The sequence below is a fragment of the Populus euphratica genome, unplaced genomic scaffold (assembly GCF_000495115.2).
Source record: "Populus euphratica unplaced genomic scaffold, PopEup_1.0 scaffold9.1, whole genome shotgun sequence".
Classification (NCBI taxonomy): domain Eukaryota; kingdom Viridiplantae; phylum Streptophyta; class Magnoliopsida; order Malpighiales; family Salicaceae; genus Populus; species Populus euphratica.
The window spans coordinates 605719-633067 of record NW_011499857.1 but is presented as its reverse complement, the minus strand read 5'-3'; the positions used below and the strand labels follow the sequence as shown (position 1 = coordinate 633067).

Sequence of the window (27349 nt, the reverse complement as noted above, 5' to 3'; positions counted from 1 at the left end):
TGATTTCATCATTCAATATTAAGTTTATTAAACATTAAACATCTTTATTTTTTTCATTTTTTTCTATGAAGATAGCCCGACCTCGTGGTCTGAGTCACGCGTTTGCCATGCTAGTTTAGATTGATTCGGGGCTTTTATATCATTTTATTATTATTATTTATGTCAATTTTGTTTTCTATTCTTTTAATTATTATTTTTTTAAATGAATTTTCAGCCTTAAGTGTTAGATTTGTTAAGGATTAGGTCTTGTTACTTTTTTTGATGCGGTCATCAACATCTCAAGACCCAGATCATGAGTGTGAGATATTAGCTTGGGTTGACATCAATTTTTTTTTAAAAAATTTTGTACACCTGTTTTCTTTCTTAATTTCAGCCTTCTGCTTATAGTTTATTAATTATTGAGTTTCTTTATCATTGTTCTATATGCTTTACATGAGGATGTCTTGGCTTTATAATCCGGGTTATAAGTTTGTCATGCTAACTCAGATTCAATCAGAGCTTAATTTTAAAAAGAAATGAATTTTGAAGGAAAAAACCAAAAAAGATATAAAAAAAACAACCTAAAAAAATACGTGAGCCACTCAACTAAACCTGTTGTTTAGATCATGAGATGTGGATAACATGATTGAAAAGAAACAAAAAAAAATAGCGAAGTTGATTTTTCAAAGTGAACAACTTCAAAGGATTTAATCAAGAAAGAAAAATAATGTTAACATGTGTTAACTTTTTAAATCCATTACCCTAGCTAGTAACTAAACTGGAATCATCACATCTAAAAAACCATTATTTTAAAACTTGACTTGACATAATGGGTTGAGTCATAACCCATGTGACTCAGGATTGAGGACAAGTTAAATTTCAAAAGAAATTTGAAGAGAATTGATCTAGTGTGAAATGATAGAGTTGATTTATGACTCGGTTAACCCGAGAAAAACCCAATCAAAACTGTTAGATTATTTTTCTTTATTTTCTTTTTAAAATGATATCATTTTTCCTTTTTTATAAAATAAAAAGATTTGGTTGATTTGGATTAACTCGAGTCAACCCACCTTACCCGTGACCTGACATATGACCTAGATCGATTTCTGGATCGAGACTAAAAACTATGGAAAAAACCATGAAAATCAATTTACAATAAATCAAATGTTGAATAATGAAATGAAAAAATCATTTATACAAAAGGAAAAAAATTAAGAAAATAAAGAACTAATTTGAAGGGAAAAAAGAAGAAGAGGAAAACATAAAATTTTGAATTGAAGGGAAAAAATTAAAAAAAAATCAAATTAACTAAAGAATCAAAAACAAAAAATAAAAATTAAGAGAATGAATATCAAATTTGAAAAAATAAGCAATCAAGATTATGGATTTAAGAATAAAATCAAAAACAAATTAAGAATTGATAAAAGAGCTAGAAATAAAAATTAGAAATCAAAACATGAGGGTCAAACATGAAATATCATCAATTTTTGAATCGAATAAAAAAATAAAAAAGACAAATCAAATTCACAAAAGAATAAAAAAGATATCAAAAAAGTGAGGACCAAACTTGAAAAAAATAAAAATAAGATCATTAATCCAATGATAAAATTAAAAACAAATTAAAATTTGATAAAAGGATTAAGAATTAAAATTAGAAACCAAAAATTTGAAGGCTAAACTTAAAATATAATAAAATAAAAGGATAAAATTGATTTTTCTAATAGCCATTGTAAAATTCAAAAGGGAGGAAAAAGAGAAGAAGAAAAGAAAAGAAAAGGTTGGTCAATGATAAATAGTCACCATAGCCATCACATCATCACCCCACGTTGAAAAGGGCATCGTGGCATTTCCAGCGCTTTCACGGGAGCTAGTGTTCCTTCATTAGCATGCAGCTCACGTGTCGCTAGAGGAGCAAGAAGCCACCCTACTCATTAACGCGTGCGTGGCACACATAAACTACTTTTTTGAATAATTTTTTAAAATGGAAAAAGATTGGATTATCTCTAACCCAACTTAATAATAACAAAAAAAAAAACCATGAGAAATGACAAAAACGCTCTTGAATGTAATGCTTAAGAAATTTGATTTCAAGGGCGGTTTAATCATTCTAATTTTTAAATAAAGTAAAAAATAAAAAACACCCTTTAATACTAATTAAATGAAAATAACTTAGAAGAGTAATTTAATAATTTTACCATGCAATAAAAATATGAGCTAACCATTATATCCTTTATAATTTTGATAATGACATTTATATCCCAAGAAAAATATTAAATTACCCTCTAACTGAACTAAATGCTTTTGTGTGGGAGTGAAATGATAAATTTACAATACGAATCCATAGTAAATTGGGTATATGCAATTAAATTTTAATGTCTTTTAGTTTATTTAAATGATGTAATTAAAAATTCTCAAACTAATCAACACGGATAAGGTTAGGTTATTGTATTGATTGCTAACACAACACAAATTTTAAATAATCTAAACTCAAGGTAGTCCAATCTTACTAGCAAGTCATTACATTTAAAGTTAAAACCCTCTAGTTTTTACTATAGACTGTGAATAATGAAATTCATAATAAAATAACAATTTTATTCTCAAAGAACCAAACAATTGAACAAAAACTCAGGGCTAAAATAATATTTCCACACTCCATATTGTAATTACTCTCGTACTCTTGAAAAAAAACAGCACATCTTATAACTAAGGGCTTTTTGTGATTTTCATATTTTTTGTATGGTGTAATTACCATATGGCCTTTATGGTCATTTTTTTTTTTATCTTAGATCAAGGGGTATTTTTGGTTTTTTAACCTTGATTTTTTTTTTTTACAATTATTGCATGGGATTAAGAGTGTTTTCATCTATTGATAAATAAATAAAAATAATAATTGGGGTATGCATAACACATGTCAGTAGGTGAGAAGTGCCCATGTCACGCGTCGCTTCTTGATAGCTATTGGTTGCCTTTCACAACAGTGTTCGAAGTATTGTGCCACCCTTTACATGGCAAGCATGTCAGCCTGTCAAAATTAAAAATTGGTCATCAATATTTTAATTGTATTGAATTTAATTTGTTTGTTCTTTAATTTCATTCCCTTACATTCAATTTTTTATATATTTTTAATTAATTTTAATCCTCATTCTTTTGATTCATATTTATTTTTCTTTTAATTTTTTTCTAATTAAATTTTTTTCAATTTAATCCCTAATTATTTGATTTTAATTCCTTTTTTTTAGTTGAGTTTAATCTTCATTCTTATATTGCAAATCCTTATTTTGAGTTCTCTTTTTGATTAATTGTTTTTTTGGCAATTTCATCCATTATTATTTAATTTTATTAAATTTTTATATTATATTTGGTGCTTATATTTTTTATTATACATTTAAAATCCAATTCAAGAGTTGACCACCGTCACGTCATAGGTCATGGGCTGGGTTGAATGATCGGGATTACTGGTGTTAATCATATTTTTTATTATGCAATAAGTAAAAATAATATTATTTTGATTAAAAAATAATAGCAAAAAAATAATCAATGGATTTTTATATGATTTTCCCTAACTCATTGCTTGATTTTTTATTTGTCTAAAAAATAAAATTGATATTATCTTGATAAAAAAATAATGAAGTAAAAATTCAATTATGATCTTCTTTCTTTACAGTGATTTTCTTTCTCTTGATTTTTTTAGATTTTTTTTTAATTTCATCATTTTCAATTTGAAACACACACATGATATTCATTATCTTGATTGTTGTTTTTTATTTTTTTTTTATTTTTTCCTTTTTAATTTGGTCCCTTGACATTTTATTTCATCTCTTTTTCTATAGACTTAGTCCTCATTTTTTTTTAATTGCTTGTTTATTTATAATTTTATAATTTTATTTTTTCTTTCAATGTTGTCCCTCAAATTTTTATTTTATTTATTTTATAATTTTGGTTTAATTGCTCTTTTTTACCCCTTTTTTTTTCTCAATTTAGTCTCTCATTATTTTTTTTCCATAGGTTTTCTATTAGATTTGGTCCTCATTATTTTGATTACTATTATTTTTTTTATATTTTTTGATGATTAAGAATTTTATTTAAAATTATTTTTAGTCTTCATTATGGTCATCTCGATTTTATAACAAGAGTTGCTAGTTTTGAAGATTAGCTCAATTTTATTTTATTTTTTATTTCATCCTAAAATATAAGGTTGTTGAGCCTTGAATTTTTTATTTTTTTATTTTTTTTTAGGATTATTTTAAATCATGGGTTAATCAAATTAACCCAAATTTACTTAAATTATCATCGTTTGAATATTTTTTCTGTTAAAAATATTAACCCATCCTATGGCATAACGTGACTAAAAAAATCTAGTTATTGATTATTTTGCATTGTATTTATTTAAATATTTTTCTTTATAATTTTTATATATTGATATCAAAATAAAAATACAAAAAAGTTCTAATACATTTCAATTAAATATTACACAATAATAGTATAATACCGAACACATTATAAACATAAATAAAAGGGTAGAACTGTCATTTAGAAATCTCCGATCGCCCAGCTGTCTGGTCAACCAGGGAGTGAACAATTGCGTTAACGTTATAAACCATCTCTCCGTTCTCTCCCTCCCCTGTAGTCCCTAGGGTTTTACCTGGCCCGTCTCTCTGTTTTTTTTCCTCTCTCTCTCTCTCTCTCTCTCTCTCGATTGATTCTGTGTATCAAATTGTTTCCCGGATTATTAAGCATTCAGCGAGTTCCTATCTCTACATTCTTTTTTGTTTTTTTCCTAGAAGCATAAGAAGTTACGTTCTGTCTTCTCCTCGAAGCATAAGAAGTTACGTTCTCTCTTCTTCTCGAATCCGATCTGTCTTCTGGTGATTTTACGGGACTCCAAACCCTAAATCCTCTCTTCTCTTCCAACAGATGCCCTGTCTCTTTTAGGTGAAGCTTTGAATCCTTTTATATTTACTCTTTTTTCCCCCCCGGTTTCTTTACATTTTTGTGCTATTAAAGGAGTGGATGATTTAGAGATGCAAATGAAAAACTAATTACTTCTATTCTGATTAAGTAAAACATTTCGGTGAAATCAAGAATCTGCATTTTTATTTTGTGCACAACCAAGCATCTTCATGCCTGTTTTACAGTGACTACAGATAATAGAAATTGAAATGCCTGATGGAACTGTTTTTCTTTTTCTGTTTTTGATCATTCTGTTTTCTCTTTATTATAAATTGTTTTTTATAAGCAATAAATATTCTCTTTTGATTCTGTTTCCGTTTTCAAGATTTGATTTCTGAAGTATTGAAACCACCTTCTATTAATTTATGCATATCAATTCTTACAGTATTGGATAAAAAATGACCTCTAGGCTGTTTAAACCCTGATATCTCACGCTAATTCCGTTGAGGTGCGGAGCACTTTGTTTTGCTGTTTTAGATGATTTTTTTTCCCGTTTGATTAAGACCGCTGTTTTTTTTTTTAATGCAAACAAGGAAATAATTATTGGTTACTCTAAAATCAGTAGTGTTCAAAAACACTTAAATGTTGCTTTTCTAAATTGTAATTTTGGCATTTGTATTCTTTGGTTGCTTTTGTTGCGTGAGTCTACTATAACTATGATTGCAATTAGCTGGAGAAATCCCTATCTTTAAGGATTTAGTTTGGCAAGAAAAGAAAAGGGAAATGAGCCTGGAAGAGATTAATTTACATTTTGTGACATGGTAGCTTAAATTTCTACGTCAGCTGTCTGCTTGGAAACCTGATGATATTGCAATCCACACAGAAATCCTATGATGTTGATCAGAATAAATTGAAATCCCTGACTGGTGGCTCATCGAATTGACTCCCTAATCCTTGTGAGCAATCCAAAGTGAAATGTCCCCATCACTCCATTTGGTGAGCTGTTGTGAGTATTTGGCTTTGATGTTTGAATGCACTTGCCTGATGTTTGGTGCTCATTTGGATCCAAAAGTGGCACTCCAATATAATTGATTTCCAGCTTGTACATGTTACTTCTATCATAAAATACAAATTCCTTGGAGAACATTTTCTTGATATATTCCTCAAATTTCAAGTTGGTTGTGGAAGTTGATAGTAAACCAATAAAGTTGAATTCATTGAATTTCTTTTGGGGTGGGGTATTTATTGCTACTCCGTCAATTCCTTCTCAGTTTATTGTGTGTTAATCCTTTATTTTCTGATACATGCTTATTTTGCATTCATTATATTTCACTCAGCCGCCTGATCTTTATGAGCAGAAGTGGAATTAATGGAGATTGATAAGGAAAGTAATAGAAGCACGCCTAGGGAAAGGGAAAACATTTTGAATCTAAGGCCAGTTGCACCCGATGAATGTGGTGAAGGTTTGCCATATGCTCCCGAGGATTGGCCAAATCCTGGTGATACTTGGACTTGGAGGGTTGGGAGGCGAGTTGCTATTACTGGCCATTATTTGGATAGATACCTTTACCTTCCAATTCGTCTTTGTCGTCTTGAGAATACAACACGTAAGAAACATGGTTTTGCCAGCAAGCTTTCAGTTGAGCGATATATCCGATCTGTATTTCCTAATGCAGACATTGGTAAATTTTTTGCTTCATTCAGTTGGAAGATCCCATCAAAGCAATCCTCCATAAATGGTTAGTTACAATTAATTCTATTTTATCTTCATATTTTCTATATGTGCCATCTTGAGTTTCATAAGTTTTTTATTTATTAGAGCTATAAATTATTCTCAGCATATTTCCATGAACATGTATACCAGTCATTCCACCCAGTTGTTCTTTCTTCAATACTTTTTGTGGAACTAGTGATTTTACATGAAAACTACCTGTCAATGGCTTATAGTAATTTCAAACTGCTGCTTCAAAAAATAAAAAATTGCTGCTCCATTTGATCAGGCTGAATTCCAGTTGCACTATATGGGAATCAATAATTGAATTTGATGTCAGCTTAAAATTATCCAATTGCTGTGCAATTGTTGAGTAGGTTTATCTTTGAGAACAGTGTACCTTATCCATATTTTACTTTGACGTAGCTTTTTTAAATTTCTCTCTTCACCCAAAGTGGCAAAGGCACTTACAAGCTCCAAAAGAAAATGATCCAACAAAATAGCCTGCCATTAAAAATGAAATGCTATCTTGACCACATTGAATGGTGACAAGTTGTTTCTTTTCCTTGAGTATGATATCACTATTTCAACTTGCCAATCATGGCAGTTAAGGCACTGCAGTTAGAAAGCGCTTCTAAAAAATTTTGAAATTTTTTTATTTTTTTTTACTTTAAATTAATATGTTTTTGATGTTTTCATATCATTTTGATGTGCTGATGTCAAAAATAATTTTTTAAAAATAAAAAAAAACATTGTTTTAATGTGTATGGAATGAAAAGTACTTTGAAAAGTAACTGCTACCACATTCTCAAACACCCTTTAAAGCTTGACCAAAAAGTAGCTGATATTGAAGTTCTGAATTTGTGATGCACATGCTTTATTTGACGAGTACACATCAAAAATGGTTATGTGGTTGCTGGGTGTTTTGTGGTATGTTAGACCAATCTTCAATCATCTTCCTTAGTGTTATGCCACTTGATATTTGAATTGGCAATCTTTGAGATAGGTTAGGATAGTTTCTCAGTTCTAATTGTTTAAAATATTCCTAAAATGCGTGTAAACTTGGAAAAGTTTTTATTCATTGATAACTGAACAATGCAGGTAATGTCGAGGGGCACTTTTTTTTCCCTGTACCTTCTGAAGAGACGGCTGAACTTTTTCTGTCTGATTCCCAGCATGATAGTGCGGGTTGTAAAGCTGGAAATAAGATGTGCGCCAGTCTTGGGTTAGAAACTGAAAATCAACCCATGGCTGCCATGTCTTGCGATATATGTTGCAGTGAACCTGGTTTCTGCGGTTATTGTTGCTGCATCCTCTGTTGCAAAACTATAAGCTCAAAACATGGAGGTTACAGCTACATAAAATGTGAAGCAATTGTTAGTGAGGGTCATATATGTGGCCATGTTGCTCACATGAATTGTGCTCTTCGGACCTATATGGCTGGCACTGTGGGAGGAAGCATCGGTCTGGATGCTGAGTATTACTGTCGGCGCTGTGATGCAAGGACAGACCTAGTGCCACATGTTACAAGGCTTTTGCGAACTTGTGAAACTGTTGATTCCCAGGATGAAATAGAGAAAATATTAAATCTTGGTTTCTGCATTTTGCGAGGTTCACAGAGAGCTGATGCAAAGGGATTGCTGAAACGCATTGAGGTAGCCATCACGAAGGTAAAGCTGGTGTTCTCTAGGCAAGAGAATTTATGGCTTTTATGATTTTTAGAAAACTTAACCTTGTCCATCCTTGGGTTTGCTATAACCATTAGTAGTATGACGATTTGGTATTGGCACCAGATTAAATGTGGGACTATTCTTGAAGATATCTGGAAAGTGGAAGGGGAAGTCTCAGCCATTTTGCCTGGTAATGTTTTTTTTTAAACTGTTTCATTCAAACTGTTTTTCTTTCTGGCAACAACATTCTATTGGTTGAGTTGATAGTTTTTCAGTTCCTAAGATATGATTTTTGATAGAACAATTCCATTGGGTGTAATCAACACCCTGGAGCTGTCAGGAAAGATAGCATTAACAAGTAATTCACGTAGGGTCTTGGAACAATATCACCTTCCATGATTGTTTCCAAATATTGGATTGGCAATAATTTATTCATGAAGGATCCCCTGAATAAATAACCACAATGGAGGTGCAATGGTGCTTGTTTTGTAAGGTAGGCAAAGGAGAGAAAACTGGAGAAGTTGCTGGAACAAACTTTCTGGGTTTCAATTATTGTACACAACTATCTCAGATTGAGTTACAGAGGGATATGGTTAAAAACCTTAAGTTCTAATGACTAAGTAACAAGAAATCCAAATCACTGGTCTAGATCTCTAGCAAGTATCACAAAACATAAATGGTACTGTGTTTCCCATGGATGGTTCTCGTAAAAGATAGTTGCATTAATTTTAAGACATTAAGACACAATGTGCCCATGACTTCAAATTATCTTTTTCTTTATTTGTTTCAGCTTTTATTATTTTTATGGGTAATATATTTGGGAGCTCTCTGGTCATCGAGTTTTGCTTCCAGTGGATCAGACTCTCTCTCTCTCTCTTACATTTGTAAACATGTTTATATCATTCATACACAGCCGTCTCTCCCAATGGAAATGCAATGCTGGAAGTTAGTAATCATCAAGACATTCTGGACTTTAGAAAGAGCTCACCAGATGTGTCCATGTCTTCTGATAGCCAGACTGAATCTCTGAAACTTGAGGATGAGATCAATCAGGTCCTCCAGGCACTACGGGTTTCACAGGAAGCTGAGTACAAAATTGCAGAGGAACGACTTTATGCTCAAAAGAAATATCTTCAGAACCTTTATCAGCAGTTGGACAAAGAGAGGTCTGAATTGGCACGTTGCACGTTGAAAACCAACCCAGATGATTTGCTGAGTGCTGTGTTGAGCAGGGTGGACCAGATAAACCGGGAAGTGACAAAACTCAAGGATATGGAAGAAGTCGCCAATGGATTTGGAAGGACGACAAAAGATATTCTTAAGGAGCACTTTGGTTTGGAAGTTGAGAAATGAGTTTTTTCTTCGTCAGGGGTTCATCAAACTTTGATGGTGCGCTGTCTGCCTTCACTCTTGATCAGATCAGCTGTATATTTTCAAAGTGTACATGCTGTGGTACTTTCATCTGCAGACACGTGAATGAGCACACATGCAGAGATTTAGTTTTGTCAAGGAGGAACTTTAGGTGCTCAACAAGACAGGATGGAATTTGGGTGATTTAAGTGATCTTGGTGCCTTGATGCTGAGCAACAGTGTTTCAGGCCAATGCTATATCAAACAAAGTATGATACACAATAAGAAGTAAACATAGTTACGATTTGTAGATTTGACCGGGATTCGGAAATACCTACAAGTACTCAACACACAGGCCTAGAAATTGGGAATTGGATGACTTATGTACAACTTTAATACCGTTTTATTCTCTTGTTGGTTCTATCCGTCAGCTGATGAATAATAACGCATGAATCTGTCGCAGATGAAGCTGCATCTGTATGGTACATATGAGGATTGGCCAGACAGGTTGTGAAATGACCAGTGCTAACATTTCTTTACAATCTCTGTAATCTTAGCTTGAATCCCATCTTGATATGTTGTCAAATGTATCTCCACTTGATGATGTGGGTTTCTAGAGTGCTCGATTTATTTGATTATAGTTCTGTTTTATTTTTTTATTTTTTGTTGTCCAAAGGGAGCTCAAAGGAACGGGAATTACACAATCAGCAGTCCTCCAATGAAGATTAGCCTCCCTCATCCCCGGGTAATGCCTGTTTATTATGAGAAGAAATTTAGCACTAAATCAATAAAAATATTCGACTGCAAGTGAGTTTTTCTTCTTTTTTAACTTTCTACACGGTCCATTTCTTTGAACATGATCTTTTCTAATAAAAATCCCAAATTCTTAATTACGAAAATCCTCCTGTGCATGTATTTTTTCCCCTTAATAATGTAAGATTTTCGCTGGTTCATCAGTGCATTTAAGAAAAATTTTATGGTATTCATATCTTATTAGTTATTGTCTAATTTTTTTTTAAAAAATAAATATAAGTAAAAGAAATTTCAAATTTCAAATATTCTTATTATTTTTTATTTATTTATGGATCGTATTTTAGCCTGTCGCGAATTCCTAGATTACCAGGTCGCATGTTTCGAGTTGTCTAATGAGATCTTAGGTTTTAACTAACTAGCTTGTTAATAATCAAAAGATATCTCCTAGGTTACCCTTTAGTTCTACGCAAAATCCTCGCATTTCAATATAGATTCTTTACCGAACCAACTCCTTTTATTCCGGGGTCAAATCTTCTCTTTAATAAATCACAGCATGATTCTCTATGGGAAAACGAAATAGGCAACTAACTAGAAATCTATCTATCCGATTATCTTTCTATGTAAAACGATAGCATCATCTATTACTGTTTATTATTATCTTAAACAAGTTATGAATAACGTGATCAATCTACTAAAGCCATGTATTAATATGAAAATCCTACATGCCCTTCCACCATTTATGAAGAGCAAAGGGGAGAGAAACCGGATATAATCTTCTTCAATAAAAAAAAATAAAAATAAATCTACAATGTTGTTTAAATCAACTTTAAGGTCCCTGTATTGTTTGAAAGCTCACTTTTATCATTTTACACCCACACACAGAGTAAAAACAACATAGATAAAATTAACTACATTAATTATTACAAATCATCAGGTAAAAAACTATGTTAATTAGCAGAACACCCAAACTATAGATGTTACGATGTAATTTATTCTCATAATTAATTTATTTAATCAAAATCGGGTCACCGCGAAATGCAAATGTATATGATTAGGTCTTTAACAATATTTTTCCTAGTTTTGGAGAGCGCTTTGTCTTTTAACCCGTGTAATTTCTGGGAACGATATATCTATCCATCTAATGCTATCTGTCTTTAAAAAATATACATTTTCTTTTATTAATCATTTACTGCAAAATCTTTTTAGGGTCAAATCAATGCACTGCAACGTTCTAAATTTCTGTGAAATTGAATTAACTGTTTTAAGTTATCCATGAAGGCGTCTATAATATACAAACTTGATAGGAATGTCCCTGTCATGAGGGGGTGCACCGAGTGGTCGTCTCGAATCTCAATTGATTAAGCCATTATAATTTATAACCTCCGTTGAGATAGAATACTACAAGTCTACAACCACCTGGTTTCGGTTGAAAAAAGTTGCTATGAAGGGTCGGGTATCTGATAGCGATCGCTCGAAGCTGTGCCGTGGCTTGCATACGGCGACTAAGGAGGACAAGCACGTGGGCATATCTCACAGGAGGTTCTTAAAAGAGGAGAAGCTCGTGGGCATATCACAGGCACTTTCCTAGTTTCCTATTGCGTGACCAGAATTCTCAATGATGACCATACAATGCAATAATAAACGTTTCAGCTTACATTTCAACAAATTATTGACATTACAAGAACCGATCATAATGTTCGACTTATCCAAAAGATGCAGAAAAAATTCGAGAGCCGTGTAATCGCCAAGACGAGACAATGACATACGCCGGGGGGTGGGTGCAATTATTGTGATCCACCCAACCTAGTCCTTCATAAACGCAATCATTTCTTCGGTCATATTGTCAAACATAAGATCGTGTATGCTAGAGCCAGGCGCAAGGTATGTGACTTTTACTTCCGCTAATGACTAACTGTGCAAATGAAGCATATGCATTTACTGCACAAACAAACAATGAAAGGGACACAGCGTTATCCTCTAGCAAAGGGCATCATGCGCGTGTACTAATAATAATAAAAAGAGAGAGAGAGAGCACCATGAGTGGTGCCAATTGTTGCTTAGTTACGCGAGGCAACCAGAAGGTCATAATCTGGCAGTTATTGCTGCACAGCCTCCTCCATTTCTTTGTGTTTTAAAGCGAGAAGGCTGTGCAGCAACAAGTGCCAGATTAGCCAAATTAACTGGGCAAATTCTACAAGGATGCATAGTAAATCAAGTTTTTGTTGCTGCTCATACATGTGTAGTTGATTTCTTAGAGTTTGACACATCCTTACAGCGGAAGGCCAAGTTGGCAGATTTCATTTTGCGAGAAAAAAAGAGGTTAGCTTTAGAATGCCATTTAATAAATCCAAATCCATCACTTAATTTGGTCTCCCAAGGTAATTATGGCTCAACTCTAAAAAAACGTTAAAAGAAGACCATGATGAAGTGTAAAGCTATGGGAGTGCATTTGATCTAGTAGGAAAGTCTTACACTAGAACAGCCAAATAAAGATACCTACAACGTGGATTACCTTGTCAACCAGGAATATAGTGTGAGAGAAAGGTGGTTATCACTCTTAAAAGTTATACCGAGAATAAAAAAAAAACTGTTAGAAAAAAGATTTGTCACGCAGAAAAAGAAGTGGACTAAAAGGTCTCGTAAGACAACATAATTTACCATTCCTTTACAAAACTTGAAATTCTAACAGCAGCAAGCACACAAAAAGTGCTAAATTACAAGACAAAAGGAACAGGGTCCAAGCGCGGGCGGCTTTACGTGGGTGAGAAGAGCATTTATTCCCAAATCTCAACCATCCAGGATGCTTCTAATTTACAATGACCAAAAAAAGAAGAAGAAGAAAATTGTAAGCATGTTTAACATCATTGGTGCTAGGACTTATAGACCAATCAAAGAAACATTGTCTAGGAATTGTATCCAGCTAATCAACGAGAATGATATGAGAAATTGGCAGGAATACATATATGGAAGGGGCTATCTTCTGATCACAAAGCAGGGGCCATAAGACACGAACAAAGGTATAAAATCTTATATGAACATGAAGGCCAAGAATACCAAAAGAAATACTCAATTCAATTCTTAATCTAACATAAACGAAAAGCCATTTCACATGTACCATTCATGGCATTCATGCCTGCTCCTCTTGTTGTCTAAAACCACATTTGACACTGAAGCTACAATGCTTAAAACCAAGTCCGAACACCCAACCAAAGCTCTCACTAATACTAACAACAACAATCACACCTCAATCGCAAACCAGTTGGGGTCGGCTATGTGTATGCACCATTCCCCACGATCATATAATATCAACACTGAATCAAAATGAAAAACCATCTAGCACCTGAACATGCCAAAACATAATAAACTAACAAGGTCTCAAACTTTAAAAATTCAATGCTACTACTACCACACTCATTATGCACACAGAAAAAAAAAAGAAAAGAAAAGGACAGAGAAACCTCGACTATTTTATTAATCATCAATGACAATGGTAAGCACACAAATCCCAGTCCCAACCACCTTAAGAAACTAGCTTCCAGAAGCTGTGGGAGAAGAATATGGAGGTTAAGAAGACCAAAAGTTTACACAATTCGAATCTGAACTATCAAAAAGAAAGAAAGAAGACAACACATAACATCCATTTCCGTTGCTCTGCAACCACACAAGACATAAGAGTGCATAACAAAAAACCTGGAGTTTACAATGCTAAAAACCAAACAATCAACAAAAGTTCATGCTAACACTAACACTAAAATCAAAGTGAAAAACCATCTTGTACCTGAGCATGCCAAAACATAATGAACTAACAATAGTCTCAAACTTCCATATTCAATGCTACTGCTACCATACTCGTTATACACACACTCAAACAAGAAAATAGAGAAACCTTGATTGACTCATTGATCATCAATAACAAAAGTAAGCATACAAATCCTGGTCCCAACCACCAACCTTAGAAGTAAAAAACCAAGTTCCACAACATAATTCATTTAAATAACAAAAAACCAGGCAGCTAGAAAGCAGTACATTTTATCATTATCATATCACTGTACAAGCACAAGCCTAGCATTATTATTGTTGTTGTTACTATTATTTCCCATACCTCCTCTAAATTCGCCATTGTTATTATTACCATTCCCTTCCTCCTCCACTTCCTCTCCTTTCGGAACCGTCACAATCAACTCTCCGTCAGCCAGAACCGCACTCGCAAGCTCCGGCCTGGTGGTTTCTGGCAACCGGAACCTCCACATATCCAACTCCAAATCATCAATTGGAGATAATTCTAGATACCCATTTGGCCTAATCACAATTTTAGTTACTCCAGGATAGATTTCAACGGTGTGGGCCCTCACTTCACCGATGTTATTATCTGTTTCAGCAACAAATCGAAAGCAATCAGGATTTTCCTCAACCGAAACGTCAGCATCTGACCGGAAGGGGAGTTCCAAGACCCGGCTGAATATGTGGGGTAGCCTCCTGAGTTTCTTGTGTTGGGACCCACCAGAAGATGATACTAAAGGGTCTCCTCTATGATCGTAGAATTGGATTGTTATGTTGTTTCTCTTCTTGGGTAATGGATGCACCTTCATGGTTTCTCGATTTGTTGGTGCGTTGTTGGTGAAATGGGTAGAATAAATAAGTAAGGAAACAAAGATGCTATAAGGGTTAAAGAAAGTAAGAATTTCTTGATTTTCTCGATAGGAATCAAAATCTTGTTGGGGTTGTGGAGTGGAAAGGGAGAGAAAATGTTTGATCATATATTAAGAAACAGAGAGAGAGAGAGAGAGAGAGAATGGGTGGTGTTTGTGGGTGTCTGTTTCTTTTGGTATCTGATAGGAGAGGAGAGAAGCAGAGGGAAACCTTGAGGCCTCAAAGAAAGAAATGGGATTATATTATGCCTTTTTGCAACATATGTGTGAGTGTGACAGAGAGAGAGATTGAGTGCTAAAAGGGGAGAATTAATTTTCGTAGGGTGGATTTGGATGGGAAATATTTGGAGGGAGGCGACGATAAGAAAATACGTTTGTCTATGAAACGAATCAATCTTCCTTCCCTTTTCTTTTCTTGTTTGTGCAGGGAGCGTGTGGAGAAGAAGAACGAATCCCTGAACAGATAAAGGAGAATAGCATTTTCTTATTGCCCCTGGTCTTCAAGTAAATTACCATTTTTAACAAGACTGTATATTTTTTAAACATTTGTTTAATTTTTCCACAATTATCAATCAGATTTATCTTGCATGCATTCCATAATGTTAATGCTATGTCATTTCTCCGATCTTATCTAACTGTGACGAGAAAAATCTAAATCATTCACAAGGCGAAGGTTGCTTGGCGGTTTAAGAGCGCCCAGGAAACCAAAAAAAGAAGAAGAGAGAGATTAGAGCTGGATTTCCTACCAAGGACGCGGTAAAAAGGATGGTGACATGCGAAGATACACGCGTGTTCAGAAAACAGGTAAACTGCAGTCATGAAATGAGTTATTACAGAAGAAAAGGAAACAGCATGCCAAGTTCTTTAATTCTCAGTTTTTCATGATTTTATTACTTGAGATATATCAGTTAGTTAATCAACGAGCAAGAAAGAAGAAGATGATGATCTCCTTGCTCACCCTTTTTAAACCGAAGCCATACACGCATCTCCCTCCTTCATAAATTATGATATTGTCACAATATTTTTTTAACTCGTGGATTCTACGTTGTTCCATGAATGTCTAACTCAGGTGGCGGCCATATAGCAAAAGGTCACTAGTTTTTTGCCTATAATATTGTATTCCATCGTGGATTGCAAAAGCTACTGGAATGATAGGTTACTTATGAATCTCGGACTTATTTTGTGGTGGGTTTTCATTTAAAAAAAGATAAAGAGTGATCGCGAATTTGATGCCCCCAAGAAAATGAAGGTTACATGATACCTTCTTTACGGTAGTATTTAAAATTATGGTTAAGGTTATTTTTAAAATTTTATTTTTATACAATTACATCAGAACAATCTAAAAAATTATATATAAAAAAAATTAAAAATGCTCTAAACCAGAGTATTTTAGCGATTATAAAACTCATCATTTTTCGTTTGGCTAAAACCTGACTGCACGGAAGGTCCCCAAGATGGCTGTAAGTTTCTAGCCTTTTGATACTCAGGCGGTGGCATTTGCGCCGATGTCCCCAGATGCTCCCGTAATTACACAGCTACCAACAGTAACCTCTTCTTTCAGGCAGACAATTAATAGCCTAACTATAAGACCCGACCAGCCTGCTTAACATGACAACCCGGTGATCTATCAACCCGAGACCTATCATAATTTGAGCAAGTGAAAAAAACTGTGCTTTTCTTTTTTATAACAAAAACAATATTGTTTCTGGTTTTAAAAAAAATCAAAACTTGGAAGGTTGGCAAATGAATCGATTGGCCAACTTGAAACTCGAGTTGTAGGCCAAGCTGAACCCAAGCTGGTCTTGTAACCATGTTTAAGAGTCTTTCCTTTCACGGGAGTAGATTCAAACTGATGCCACCTACTCTTCTATTATGTGAGCTGAGGCACAATAGGTCATATCACTGGGTGCATGTCTACCGTTTCTGAAGTTCGCAATATTTCGACATCTGATCCAACCCAGAAACAAAGGGATTGATGAAAGAAATGGCAAGAGCATGTTTCAGGTCAGCGACCGCAAAAATTAGCCATCAGGTAGCTACGTTGCCATCTTGTATTATAAGCATTTCAATATGATCTCCTTAACAATGTGATACTATCACCACCTGCACAATGCATCATGCATCATGCTCCTTTGACCATATTAACGCCCCATCAAGGTAAATTCATAGCTTTGGCACCTGATCAAACATAGAAAAGTTCCAACACCTGTGCTGCTAAGGCATATGCGATGATTAATGTCTATCTACTCTCCAGTATAGAGTATTCATTGCAACATACCACATATAGACATTTAAGCTCACCAGAGTTGCTCATGGAGTAAAATGAACAATACTTACAGAATTTGTCTGACAATTCCAGTTCAACAGTATGGCATATGTGATAACTAACTACAGAAGGTTTGGCTTCCAAATCTTCAATAAGCATTCTCTCCGGTTTCCTCCAAGTCTATCACCAACCTTAAATCTGATGTGGCTGCAAACGTTCAGAGTTCATAGAAGCTTCTTGATGGTGCATCCGATGCCTACGATGAGATCTTTTATGGCTACGATTAAGTACTCTGGCAGGTTTGCCTGATGTACCAAGGTGATGGATCTCCTCCACAGGGGCCATGAAACCAAAAATACTCTCTAGAGGGTCTTCCATTACTTTGGCATCGAGGTTCATCTAAAACAGAATGATTAGATTAAATAATGTGACAACTAAGAAACCATTACAATTTCAAGCAAGAATTTAATATACGCTCAAGTAGAATAGACCATTTTAATAATGTGATAACTAAGAAACCCTTTTCTTAATTTTTCCCATTTGTTAAAAAAACCAAATGGAAAGCCTGCTCTTTCAAGGACGTGGAATACAGTGTAGAGGTTGCATTTTTTCACTGGTTGCTAATTTTGAGGGCAGGTTCATTAAGGATTTAGCGCCGATTAAAAAAATGCTCTAAGATATTGCTACCCCACATCAAGATAATGCTGGATGTTGAATTCAATAGCCTGTAACAGATGCAGTTGCTTATTCATAGGAATTTCAATTGCAACTATCCTTCCATCGCAAAACTACCTGAGAAAAACTTTCTAAACCATGGCAAGCAACTAATGCATCCCACGATTGGCACCACATCCCTGGAAATGCATTTCATTTTCAAGCCTTAATTTGCTCTAAATCATACCATTTCCAGCAGGCAAGTTCACTACATTATACAATGGACCAACTACAGAATGTATTGACTAATGGAAGGAGTAGAAAATCTGGTAGTTTTGGTTTGATGCTGCTGACAATCAGTCCAACCTAGGGGAGAAGGTTACCTCCTTTTCCATGGGAGCGCATCTACTCATTCCAAGTCGAGCAAAAGCCTGGATGACTCTGTATAGAAAACTATGGTTCTGAGATTTTGCATAAACGCCAATTCTTGCCTGGTGGATGTGTATACATGCACTTATCCTCACACTACAGTTTCTGTAACAGCATGTAGAAGCCTAACCAATAGCCTACATTTTTGTTTGCCCAAGAAAGTTACTCTACCCATAGCATTAACAGACATGTAATGTGAAAGAAGAAGCATCTAAATGATTCGTCAGATATCCAATGGAAATGAATTATTCCACATGATGCGGATTTTCTACTTCTAGATCTTTCTGCCTTTCAGTATATTGATGGAAAAGAATAAAAATAAATTCTCTAATGAATTCCAAATAAGTAAGGTTTTGTTAAATCAGTTCATAAATGGAAAAAAAAAATTGTTTTATCTATGAATTTTGCTTTTAAAAACTTTGTAATCTTTACCCATTTAGCTGAACTGTCTGCTATATTAAATATATGAAAAACAAATTGTCCAAGAATCATTAAAATTGCATGTAAGGAGCAAAATAAAAAAGATGGATATCCATTCATGAAATTCGTAGCTGCAACATTAGGGGTGTCTTTGTCTGTAATTAAATCCACTATTTGCATGTTCATTACTGACTTTATTATGAATGCAAACACCAGTAAAGTAGTCATGCCCATGTTCAAATAGGAATATTTGGTCAGTGCACTTACAGGAACTTTCTTGGACTCCACATCAGCCCTTTTGATACCAGAGTCACTGTGGGAGGCATCGTGAGAATCACTGTCATGTGTCCTTTGACCATATGCAACATTATCAGCAAATGAATTTCGATATTGAAGGCTTATTATGGGCCTATGCAAGTTTGAGTCATCAAAAACTTTCTCTGAATAGAAACGCCCATTCAAATGTTGCATTGTCCAAGGATCATCTTGATATTTCTTCACCATTCTGTAAATAGAAATATTATTCATTGCGAATCAATAAATAATTCTTCCTCAAGCAATTGAAAACAGATGATGGGAAGATGGAATATAACAGAAAAAATCAGAAATATACAGGAAAAGTTTGACAGAGAACATAACCATTTGAGACATTGATTACACAACAAAAGACAATACTCAGCATTTGATAAGAGATACAACATGGTCTGGGGAATTACTATTTATGTGACAGATCTTAGGAATTTTAGTAGAGATTCAGAAGGCCAGGCCAAGCTTGTTAACTCGTAGAACTGTTAGGAAAAAATAACAGCATATAGTTCTAGCCTAATGGGCCAAAAGCACCCCAGCAATTGTAGCAGTAGAAGTGGCTGCCAAAGCTGGAATCTTGGACACGCTAATGCTAAAGAGTTATTTAACAATGTTAACTTGTCAGGTTTTTAGTACCAGTTTAAATTCAGCACACCCATATGAGCAAAGTTCTATTCAGTCGATGACAGATTTTACTCTTTAGCTGATTTAGTATCAATCTCAATCTTGTATGTTGCAGAACATTCAGAATGTGCTAGATCAAACCAAAATACTATGCAACTAATAAAGAACGTTGAAAGCCAATTTTGGCTAGACAACATGCCAATTCGTTCAAATAATAAAACATCAATATATTCTAACTCATTGTAGAAAAACTGAGAAGTTCACTACAAACAAACAAGGTAAGGTGAACCTACATATTTGCCAACTCCTTCTGCATCCGACTTCCATCCATAGCAAGAATATGATCAACACCGGAATCTAAGGACTTACCAAATCTCCAGAATCCCAAAAAAATTGCAGCTCCTGCAAATAAGGTAAAACTTAAATATTTTTGTCTACACAGATGAAGGAGTGGTCATGTAAATCAGCAATATTAAGGTGTTTGTCCGCATTACCTCCTGAAATGTTGGCTCGAGCAAACCAACTTAGCTTCCATGTTGCTGTCAGAATGCTACAAATAATCAAATACGCAGTACTAGTAGACAAATGATTCTGTCGGCAGCAATGATTTCAGATTACTGAGTAAAAGAACAACATTAACAGCAGGAAAATGAAAAGCAGCAGAAGAAGAACAGACAAGCATGATGTTCTGTCTTGACCCCAATGACGTGCTGATTCGGCATATCTATATGCATAAAAAAGAATAAAAATACACACCTGCCCAGGCAACAGTGGCACCGGTAAGAACACCGAATGTAAATTGCCTAACAGCCTTCGATTTGCAAGATTGAAGTATGTTCATTTCTTGATGCGTCAACGTCTCCTATAGAATTGACCAAAAAAGAACAATTAGAAAAGAAAAAAAAAACCACTATTGATGAAGTCCATAAAAGCGTAAAAATAGGTTCTACTCTCATCCACAAAGGCCACCATTTGTTTTCACCTTAAAAAAAGAGGCGAGCACTACTACATACGCCGAAAGCCTAAAATGGAATGCTAGTCAAATCTAGGTCTAAGAAAAATAAAATCAAGACGTCTCCCCATTACGAAAAGAACAAAAACTATAAGCTTCTAATTCATTACCGACTGAACAAAAATCAAAAAAAGGGAAGAAAAAGAAAAAGAAAAACATTTGTGTTGGAGAGATAAAAGAGGCTTCGAAGAGAAAGAGAGAGATTTACATACCTTTTGGGATCTGAGGACTTGTTCAAGATCAAATAACGCTTCACCCATTTCCTCTTTAACTCTTCCTTCAATTTGTTTCTTCTTTTTAATTTAATTGCACGCATAAAATGCCAACGCTCTCCGCAAGGCTTGAAATTGCGAATGCTGACACTGGTAAGTTCTTTAAAGTTGAAGAGGTCTGAGAAAACCATCAGGCCTGGCCCCACAGTTACAAGAACTAGCCCAAATACTATTTACACTCATAGGCCCAAGCGAAATAGATATGAAATTTATACTCCCCACCCCATTCCTCCCCATCCGAAACAAAATGTCCACCGTGACCACACTGCCCACAATACCTGTCCCACTCACTTCCACCGCCCTACAAGCAGCCCTCTCCTCCACCCCCACCCCTACCTCCCTCCCCCACCTCAAACAAATCCACGCCCATGTCCTCCGCTCCAACCTCCCTCCTTCACTCCTCCTCAAACTCCTTCTCTCCTCTTCTTCCCTCGACTACGCCCTCTCCGTCTTCACACACCTCCCCAAATGCCACACTCCTCTTTCAAACAAACTCTTCCGCTCTTTATCTCGCAGCGACAAGCCTGAAACTGCTCTTTTAGCATATGAGAAAATAAGGTTGAAGGAAGGCTTGCTTGGTATTGATAGGTTTAGCTTTCCTCCATTGCTAAAAGCAGCTTCCAGAGCTTCTGGGTTAAATGAAGGGAAGGAGATTCATGGGGTTGCGACTAAACTGGGTTTTGACAAAGACCCGTTTGTGCAAACGGGCCTGGTGGGTATGTACGCTGCATGTGACCGGATTTCGGAAGCACGATTGGTGTTTGATAGAATGTCTTATAGGGATGTTGTTGCCTGGAGTATTATGATTGATGGGTACGGATTGAAGTTTAATTCTTTGGTTGTTGAATTAGATATTTCTTTTTATTGATGTTAATTTATTAACAGGTATCATCAGAGTGGACTTTATGATGATGTGCTGCAGCTTTTTGAAGAGATGAGGAGTTCCAATTTGAAGCCAGATGAAATGGTTCTGACAACCATAATATCGGCTTGTGGTCGAGCCCGAAATTTAAGTTATGGAGAAGCTATACATGATTTCATTATTGAAAATAATTTTGTGCTTGATACTTACTTACAGAGTGCACTTCTTACCATGTATGCAAGCTGTGGCTGTATGGAAATGGCTCAAAAATTGTTTACTAATATCTCATCTAGGAACTTAGTTGTTTTAACAGCCATGATTTCCGGGTTTTCGAGAGTTGGGAGAGTTGAAGATGCTCGCTTGATCTTTGACCAAATGGAAGAAAAGGACTTGGTTTGCTGGAGCGCAATGATCTCTGGTTACGCTGAGAGTGATAAGCCTCAGGAAGCTCTTAATTTATTTAGTGAAATGCAAGTTTTCGGAATCAAACCTGATCAAGTTACTATACTAAGTGTAATCTCAGCTTGTGCTCGTCTTGGTGTTCTAGATCGAGCTAAATGGATTCATATGTATGTTGACAAGAATGGACTTGGAGGAGCTTTGCCTGTCAACAATGCCCTTATTGATATGTATGCCAAATGTGGAAATTTGGGAGCAGCGAGAGGAGTTTTTGAGAAGATGCAAAGCAGAAATGTGATATCTTGGACAAGTATGATTAATGCTTTTGCTATCCACGGGGATGCCAGTAATGCACTAAAATTCTTCTGTCAAATGAAAGATGAAAACATCAAGCCAAATGGGGTTACATTTGTTGGTGTGCTTTATGCTTGTAGTCATGCAGGGCTAGTTGAGGAGGGCAGGAGAGCCTTTGCATCAATGACAAATGAACACAACATCACACCTAAACACGAGCACTATGGTTGCATGGTAGATCTATTTGGTCGAGCTAACCTACTGAGAGATGCTCTAGAACTTGTGGAGACAATGCCCTTGGCACCTAATGTTGTCATTTGGGGATCCCTAATGGCTGCTTGCCAGATTCATGGAGAGAATGAGCTTGGAGAATTTGCTGCCAAGCAGGTCCTTGAGCTGGAGCCAGACCATGATGGAGCCCTTGTGCAATTATCTAACATTTATGCTAAAGACAGAAGGTGGCAAGATGTAGGGGAGCTAAGGAACTTAATGAAACAAAGAGGAATATCTAAAGAACGTGGATGTAGTTGGATAGAATTGAACAACCAAGTACACGAGTTTGTAATGGCAGATAAGAAGCATAAGCAAGCAGATAAAATCTATGAGAAGCTAGATGAGGTGGTTAAGGAGTTAAAGCTAGTTGGCTATACTCCTAATACTAATAGTGTTTTGGTTGATGTAGAAGAGGAAGGAAAGAAAGAAGTGGTTTTATGGCACAGTGAGAAATTGGCCCTTTGTTATGGGCTGATGGGTGAGGCAAAAGGGTCCTGCATCCGAATAGTTAAGAATCTGAGAGTTTGTGAAGATTGCCACACCTTTATTAAGTTGGTCTCGAAGGTTTATGGGATGGAGATTATTGTTAGAGACAGGACTCGGTTTCACCATTACAAAGCTGGCGTGTGCTCGTGTAATGACTATTGGTGATTTTCTTCACCAATCTGTAACTTGACAGTCAAAGTTTTAGTAAACAATCAGCAATCATGAAATGGATACTCCTCAGGAGAGAGGCGGTGGTGTGGTGGGAAGTGTGAAAAAGGACACTGTTAACCTCGGGACTTCATCCAATGCTTGTATACTCCTTAGGGGAGAGGCGGTGGTGTGGCGGGAGTATGACAAAAGACATGCTCAACCTCGGGACTTCATCCAATGCCCCCCAAGCTTCATCATTAGATTATATGTGAAATCCAACATCAATTAAAGATAACCATTCCAGCAAAAGTACTAACACGGGTTATGTTGTCATATTGTATCAGTTCATCATGTACAATTTAAATTAAGAATTTTAGAAATTGAGACTTTTGTCATCTTAGAGTATCCAAATAGAGTGCACCAAGACAATGAAACGATGATTTCAAGCCAAAACATAGCAAGGATCTTGAAAGAAGAAAACGGGTCCTTGATATCCATAGGTTTCTACTGCAACCCTTCTCACAAGCAATGAGAACTGGAACGGTGCTGGAGGTAGTTATGGTGCTGCGTCTTTTAACTATATATCCACTAAGTTGGGATGATCTTGACACGGTCTTTTGCTGTAAAGACTCTGTATTGGTGCTCAAAATCAGAGAACAACCAGAATACTGGATTCATACTTTTCATAGCTCTTGACATCCTGTATTTGAAGATCTCTGCTACTGCTGAAAACAGTGTTGAGCTGTTCAATATCAAGCTACGCTCATACTCCAGAATCCATGTGTTGGGATCTAATTGGACAATAGAGGCAGCCCAATTCCCGTGAACCCATGAAGTGTTGGCTTTTCGAATTGAGTACCCAATCCTACCGTTAGACCACTTTTAAAGAGAAATAGACAAGATCCCAGAAAAACAAAAAAACAAAAAGAATCATGAATTTGATTAAGGTAAAGCATCTTCTGATATAGGTGAAAGACACTGCTACTAATAAGAGAAGATACATATGCTACAAAATTTTGGGTTTACCTCTGTAACTCTGCCCGACAACACTGTAAATGAACGCGAAGAAAATTCTGTTTTCAGCAATCCTGCAGTTTGCAAAGGCCAGCCCCATATGCTCACCTCTTCCATTGCGGACTTGTACAAGACACACCGTGAATTCAAAAGCAGCCCATCCTGCAGTTCGTGTTTATTCATTAGATTGTATTAGATTGTTGTATTGAAAAATACCTAGCAAATCTTTGAGCTATACTTAATTATTCAAGAATTTAGGCATATGAAACCTGATTGATTTCCCATATTGAATCCATAAAGCTGCAATTTGAAACCTTCCCATTTGCAACAAAACCATTTAATTCACTTTGCAAGAACCTCAGCCTCCGGTTCAAGTCTTGTACAGCCCAAGATCTCTCACCAATACTCCTAATCATATCTGATGAAAACACGGGCCTTAAAACCCTGTAAACCCCCCAAGAAAACCCAGTTTCTACTCTAAAAAGCAAGCTTGATCCCAAAACCAGCCAGAAAAGAACACCGCAAGAAAAAAAAGACCATTCTTTTTTCTTCTTTACTTTCTTTTGATTCAAGGTCAATCTTGCTGTTGATTTGAGTGCTGGAGAATCCATTTTAGGACGAGCAATTGATTTCGGTGTGGAGATAGTTGAAGTATCAAAAGACAGGGGAGTACATTCCACGTTGGCGCGTGAAGTAGAAAGCTTGGTGAGAGAGGACTTATGAATGGTGACTGGCTTGAGGTCAAGGGTAGCATTGATGCTAGCTAAGCAAATATCACATTTGCAGTTGGCATCTTTTCTGCAACCAGGGAAGTAACAGCTATCTCTCTCTTCCATGGCCGGGGTATTCGGGTTGGTGGCGCTTGATTTCACAGAGGATTGTGATGTTGATGCACTGTATGCTTTCATGGCTGGCTCGATTGTTTCTGCTTCTGGTTGGGTCAGTAGAATTGTTTTAAGCGAGGAGGAGATTAGGAGACCGTTTGAAATTTGAATGCAACGGTCATGTGAAGGAGGTTTTTATGTTGACGCACATGCTTTACAAAATGACTGAAATTGCCCCCATTCTCTTTCATTTTACTTCATGTTCCCAGTTTTCCTTTATTTCTTTCTTTTTTTGAATTCTCTTGTTTTCTTCTTTACAACAAAAGGAAAAGCAGAGAGAGAGAGAGAGAGAGGTTCTCTGATTAATGGAAGGAAGAGTAATTGTTACTTTATTTGTAATAATTGGAAGCAAGCACTTAAAGCATGATTTGTTCTTGTCCTCTATTGTTCTTGTTCCTATCAAATTAATCCACGTATAAAAACAATTTACAGCGGTAGTAATTTATGTTTTATTAACTTCTTGCTATCTTACAAAATATAAAGCAACCGTAGCCAGAAATTAAGAAAATTATATTTCATCAGCATTCATAATTAACATAAAATAACTGCTGAAAAAAAGGAAGCAAAATAAGGTAAATGTTGGGAATCTAAGTAGGCCATTGTTTGGGATTGTGGTACAAATAGAAGTTGCTTAAAATTTATTAATTTTTATTGAAAATTATTTTTTTATGTTTTTATACCATTTTGATATGTTGATATAAAAAAAATATATATTATTTTAATATATTTTAAAAATAATAATGAGCCGATGAAAGTCAGAAAAAATCTGAACAAATCATAAATTAAAAATCCTCAAAACTTACCTTAAAAATGGATATGTTTTGGAGATACCCTCAAAGCTTATCATTGATGATTTAAGGATAATAAACAAACATTTGGCATTTGAAATCAAGTTACCTGTTTTACGCTAAGCGGAAGCATGTTTTTTCGTCTCTTGTGATGAGGTCTGTGGTCTTGAAGATTGGGCCTGGGCGTGGGCCTCGATCAAAGTTATTAATTTTATGGTTCAAACAATTCAATTCATTTTTTCATAGTAAAAACAAGGGTAGAACATTCTCGTCACCATTTTTTTTTTATTTGAGAATTTTTTGATAATTAAATTAGTGTTGGTTTAAAGATAAATTAATTATATATTTTAAAAGAAAAAAAATCTTTTTAGATAAATCTATCCGTGTACCAAGAGAGAAAAAACTGGTTTTTTTTTCCTTTCATAGTTCTTGCTTGCTTCTCTTTCTTGTAGGGAAAATATTAGTCTATTCTCTTAAGATAAAACTTTTTTGATTTATAATCTTATCAAGGTACATCAGAAAATATTTAAATTCAGTGCTTGGTTGCACTTATAAATTATAGGTCTAGTTATTCACTAAATCCATATATATTTAGACTCAATATTTAGCTTTAACTAAAAATAAAAGGTTTTCACATGATGAACTTATTGAAGAGCAATTTCAGACAAACATAAAGCAAGAAATATCAATCCATCACCTTCTTTGTAATCGGCTTAGCTAAATAAATTTTATTTTTATCATTAACTATTAACTATTAACATTATTAAACAACAAATCTGTAGTCACATGGAGAACGAAAAATCTGATATGGAAAGAATTGGTGTCTGGTGAGAAAATCGATACACTCCCGTTACATATATGGGGAAGAAGATTAATATGCTCATCACTAAAGAAAAGGTGACTGGTAGCGAGCAAGAAGAAGCAGTACAAAGGTAACGGTTCTAAGCTCAGTAGAGATCCGAATCTTATGAATATGGATGCCAAAAATCATCATCTTCTTAATTGTGTTATGGTAGCATTTTATTATTTTTACAGTCTCATGGGGCAGTATATATTTTGAAATAAATTGACTTTTTTTTTCCTTTCTAAACTCCAATGCCTAGAAATCCAGTAAACTCAATTAATCCGGTCAAACCAAGTTAATTTACTAATAGATCAAACTATTCTAACAATCTTATGCTCTTTAGAGAATACTCAAAATCAAAATCTTATTT

At 35.2% G+C, this 27349-nt stretch overlaps 5 protein-coding genes across 18 annotated transcripts; 2 read left to right on the top strand and 3 right to left on the bottom strand.

Moving 5' to 3' along the window:
* The first annotated feature begins 4565 nt into the window (after positions 1–4565).
* On the top strand, positions 4566–10255 carry LOC105123562 (protein OBERON 2-like). Of its 12 annotated transcripts, none has more exons than XM_011023210.1 (5): positions 4566–5865; positions 6228–6608; positions 7682–8250; positions 8374–8440; positions 9164–10255. In XM_011023210.1, the coding sequence occupies exons 2-5, from the start codon at positions 6239–6241 to the stop codon at positions 9601–9603; spliced, it is 1446 nt and encodes a 481-aa protein (XP_011021512.1). In that variant the 5' UTR covers positions 4566–5865; positions 6228–6238; the 3' UTR covers positions 9604–10255. The 12 variants fall into 12 exon arrangements, with proteins under 12 accessions (XP_011021512.1, XP_011021511.1, XP_011021508.1 ...); XM_011023209.1 differs by having other exon boundaries at positions 4566–5875; XM_011023206.1 differs by having other exon boundaries at positions 4566–5971.
* A 1733-nt stretch (positions 10256–11988) lies between these two features.
* LOC105123561 (uncharacterized) lies at positions 11989–15481 on the bottom strand. Of its 3 annotated transcripts, XR_841876.1 has the most exons (3): positions 14456–15478; positions 13812–13895; positions 13419–13693 (listed from the first exon to the last, which is right to left on the bottom strand). XR_841876.1 is itself a non-coding variant. In XM_011023198.1 (2 exons), the coding sequence occupies exons 1-2, from the start codon at positions 15108–15110 to the stop codon at positions 12218–12220; spliced, it is 729 nt and encodes a 242-aa protein (XP_011021500.1). In that variant the 5' UTR covers positions 15111–15481; the 3' UTR covers positions 11989–12217. The 3 variants fall into 3 exon arrangements, 2 of the variants coding, with proteins under 2 accessions (XP_011021500.1, XP_011021501.1); XM_011023198.1 differs by lacking the exons at positions 13419–13693; positions 13812–13895 and adding an exon at positions 11989–12291 and having other exon boundaries at positions 14456–15481; XM_011023199.1 differs by lacking the exon at positions 13812–13895 and having other exon boundaries at positions 14456–15479.
* Positions 15482–17187: 1706 nt separating this feature from the next.
* Positions 17188–21063, bottom strand: LOC105123560 (uncharacterized). The gene is made up of 6 exons (XM_011023197.1): positions 20926–21063; positions 20458–20563; positions 20196–20240; positions 19995–20103; positions 19039–19276; positions 17188–17667 (listed from the first exon to the last, which is right to left on the bottom strand). The coding sequence occupies exons 1-6, from the start codon at positions 20971–20973 to the stop codon at positions 17461–17463; spliced, it is 753 nt and encodes a 250-aa protein (XP_011021499.1). The 5' UTR covers positions 20974–21063; the 3' UTR covers positions 17188–17460.
* A 66-nt stretch (positions 21064–21129) lies between these two features.
* LOC105123558 (pentatricopeptide repeat-containing protein At4g14820-like) lies at positions 21130–23829 on the top strand. Its single transcript, XM_011023194.1, has 2 exons — positions 21130–21798; positions 21871–23829. Exons 1-2 carry the CDS (start codon positions 21188–21190, stop codon positions 23462–23464), a joined length of 2205 nt encoding a protein of 734 aa, XP_011021496.1. The 5' UTR covers positions 21130–21187; the 3' UTR covers positions 23465–23829.
* Positions 23748–25501, bottom strand: LOC105123559 (uncharacterized). The gene is made up of 3 exons (XM_011023196.1): positions 24733–25501; positions 24476–24625; positions 23748–24328 (listed from the first exon to the last, which is right to left on the bottom strand). Exons 1-3 carry the CDS (start codon positions 25369–25371, stop codon positions 24038–24040), a joined length of 1080 nt encoding a protein of 359 aa, XP_011021498.1. The 5' UTR covers positions 25372–25501; the 3' UTR covers positions 23748–24037.
* Positions 25502–27349: the final 1848 nt, after the last annotated feature.

Excerpts from the sequence above, each read along its gene's own strand:
- LOC105123562 (XM_011023210.1), top strand. The coding sequence starts at position 6,239 with ATGGAGATTGATAAGGAAAGTAATAGAAGCACGCCTAGGGAAAGGGAA. Across the intron at positions 6,609-7,681 it reads AAAGCAATCCTCCATAAATG|GTAATGTCGAGGGGCACTTT; the intron begins GTTAGTTACAAT and ends TGAACAATGCAG. Across the intron at positions 8,251-8,373 it reads TTGAGGTAGCCATCACGAAG|ATTAAATGTGGGACTATTCT; the intron begins GTAAAGCTGGTG and ends TATTGGCACCAG.
- LOC105123560 (XM_011023197.1), bottom strand. The coding sequence starts at position 20,973 with ATGGGTGAAGCGTTATTTGATCTTGAACAAGTCCTCAGATCCCAAAAG. Across the intron at positions 19,277-19,994 it reads CAGAAGGAGTTGGCAAATAT|AATGGTGAAGAAATATCAAG; the intron begins GTAGGTTCACCT and ends TTCTATTTACAG. Across the intron at positions 17,668-19,038 it reads TGGAGTCCAAGAAAGTTCCT|ATGAACCTCGATGCCAAAGT; the intron begins GTAAGTGCACTG and ends ATTCTGTTTTAG.
- LOC105123558 (XM_011023194.1), top strand. The coding sequence starts at position 21,188 with ATGAAATTTATACTCCCCACCCCATTCCTCCCCATCCGAAACAAAATG. Across the intron at positions 21,799-21,870 it reads TGGAGTATTATGATTGATGG|GTATCATCAGAGTGGACTTT; the intron begins GTACGGATTGAA and ends ATTTATTAACAG.
- LOC105123559 (XM_011023196.1), bottom strand. The coding sequence starts at position 25,371 with ATGAAAGCATACAGTGCATCAACATCACAATCCTCTGTGAAATCAAGC. Across the intron at positions 24,626-24,732 it reads CAATATGGGAAATCAATCAG|GATGGGCTGCTTTTGAATTC; the intron begins GTTTCATATGCC and ends CACGAACTGCAG. Across the intron at positions 24,329-24,475 it reads TGTCGGGCAGAGTTACAGAG|TGGTCTAACGGTAGGATTGG; the intron begins GTAAACCCAAAA and ends TCTCTTTAAAAG.
- LOC105123561 (XM_011023198.1), bottom strand. The coding sequence starts at position 15,110 with ATGATCAAACATTTTCTCTCCCTTTCCACTCCACAACCCCAACAAGAT. Across the intron at positions 12,292-14,455 it reads CAATGGCGAATTTAGAGGAG|TAAATGCATATGCTTCATTT; the intron begins GTATGGGAAATA and ends TTGTTTGTGCAG.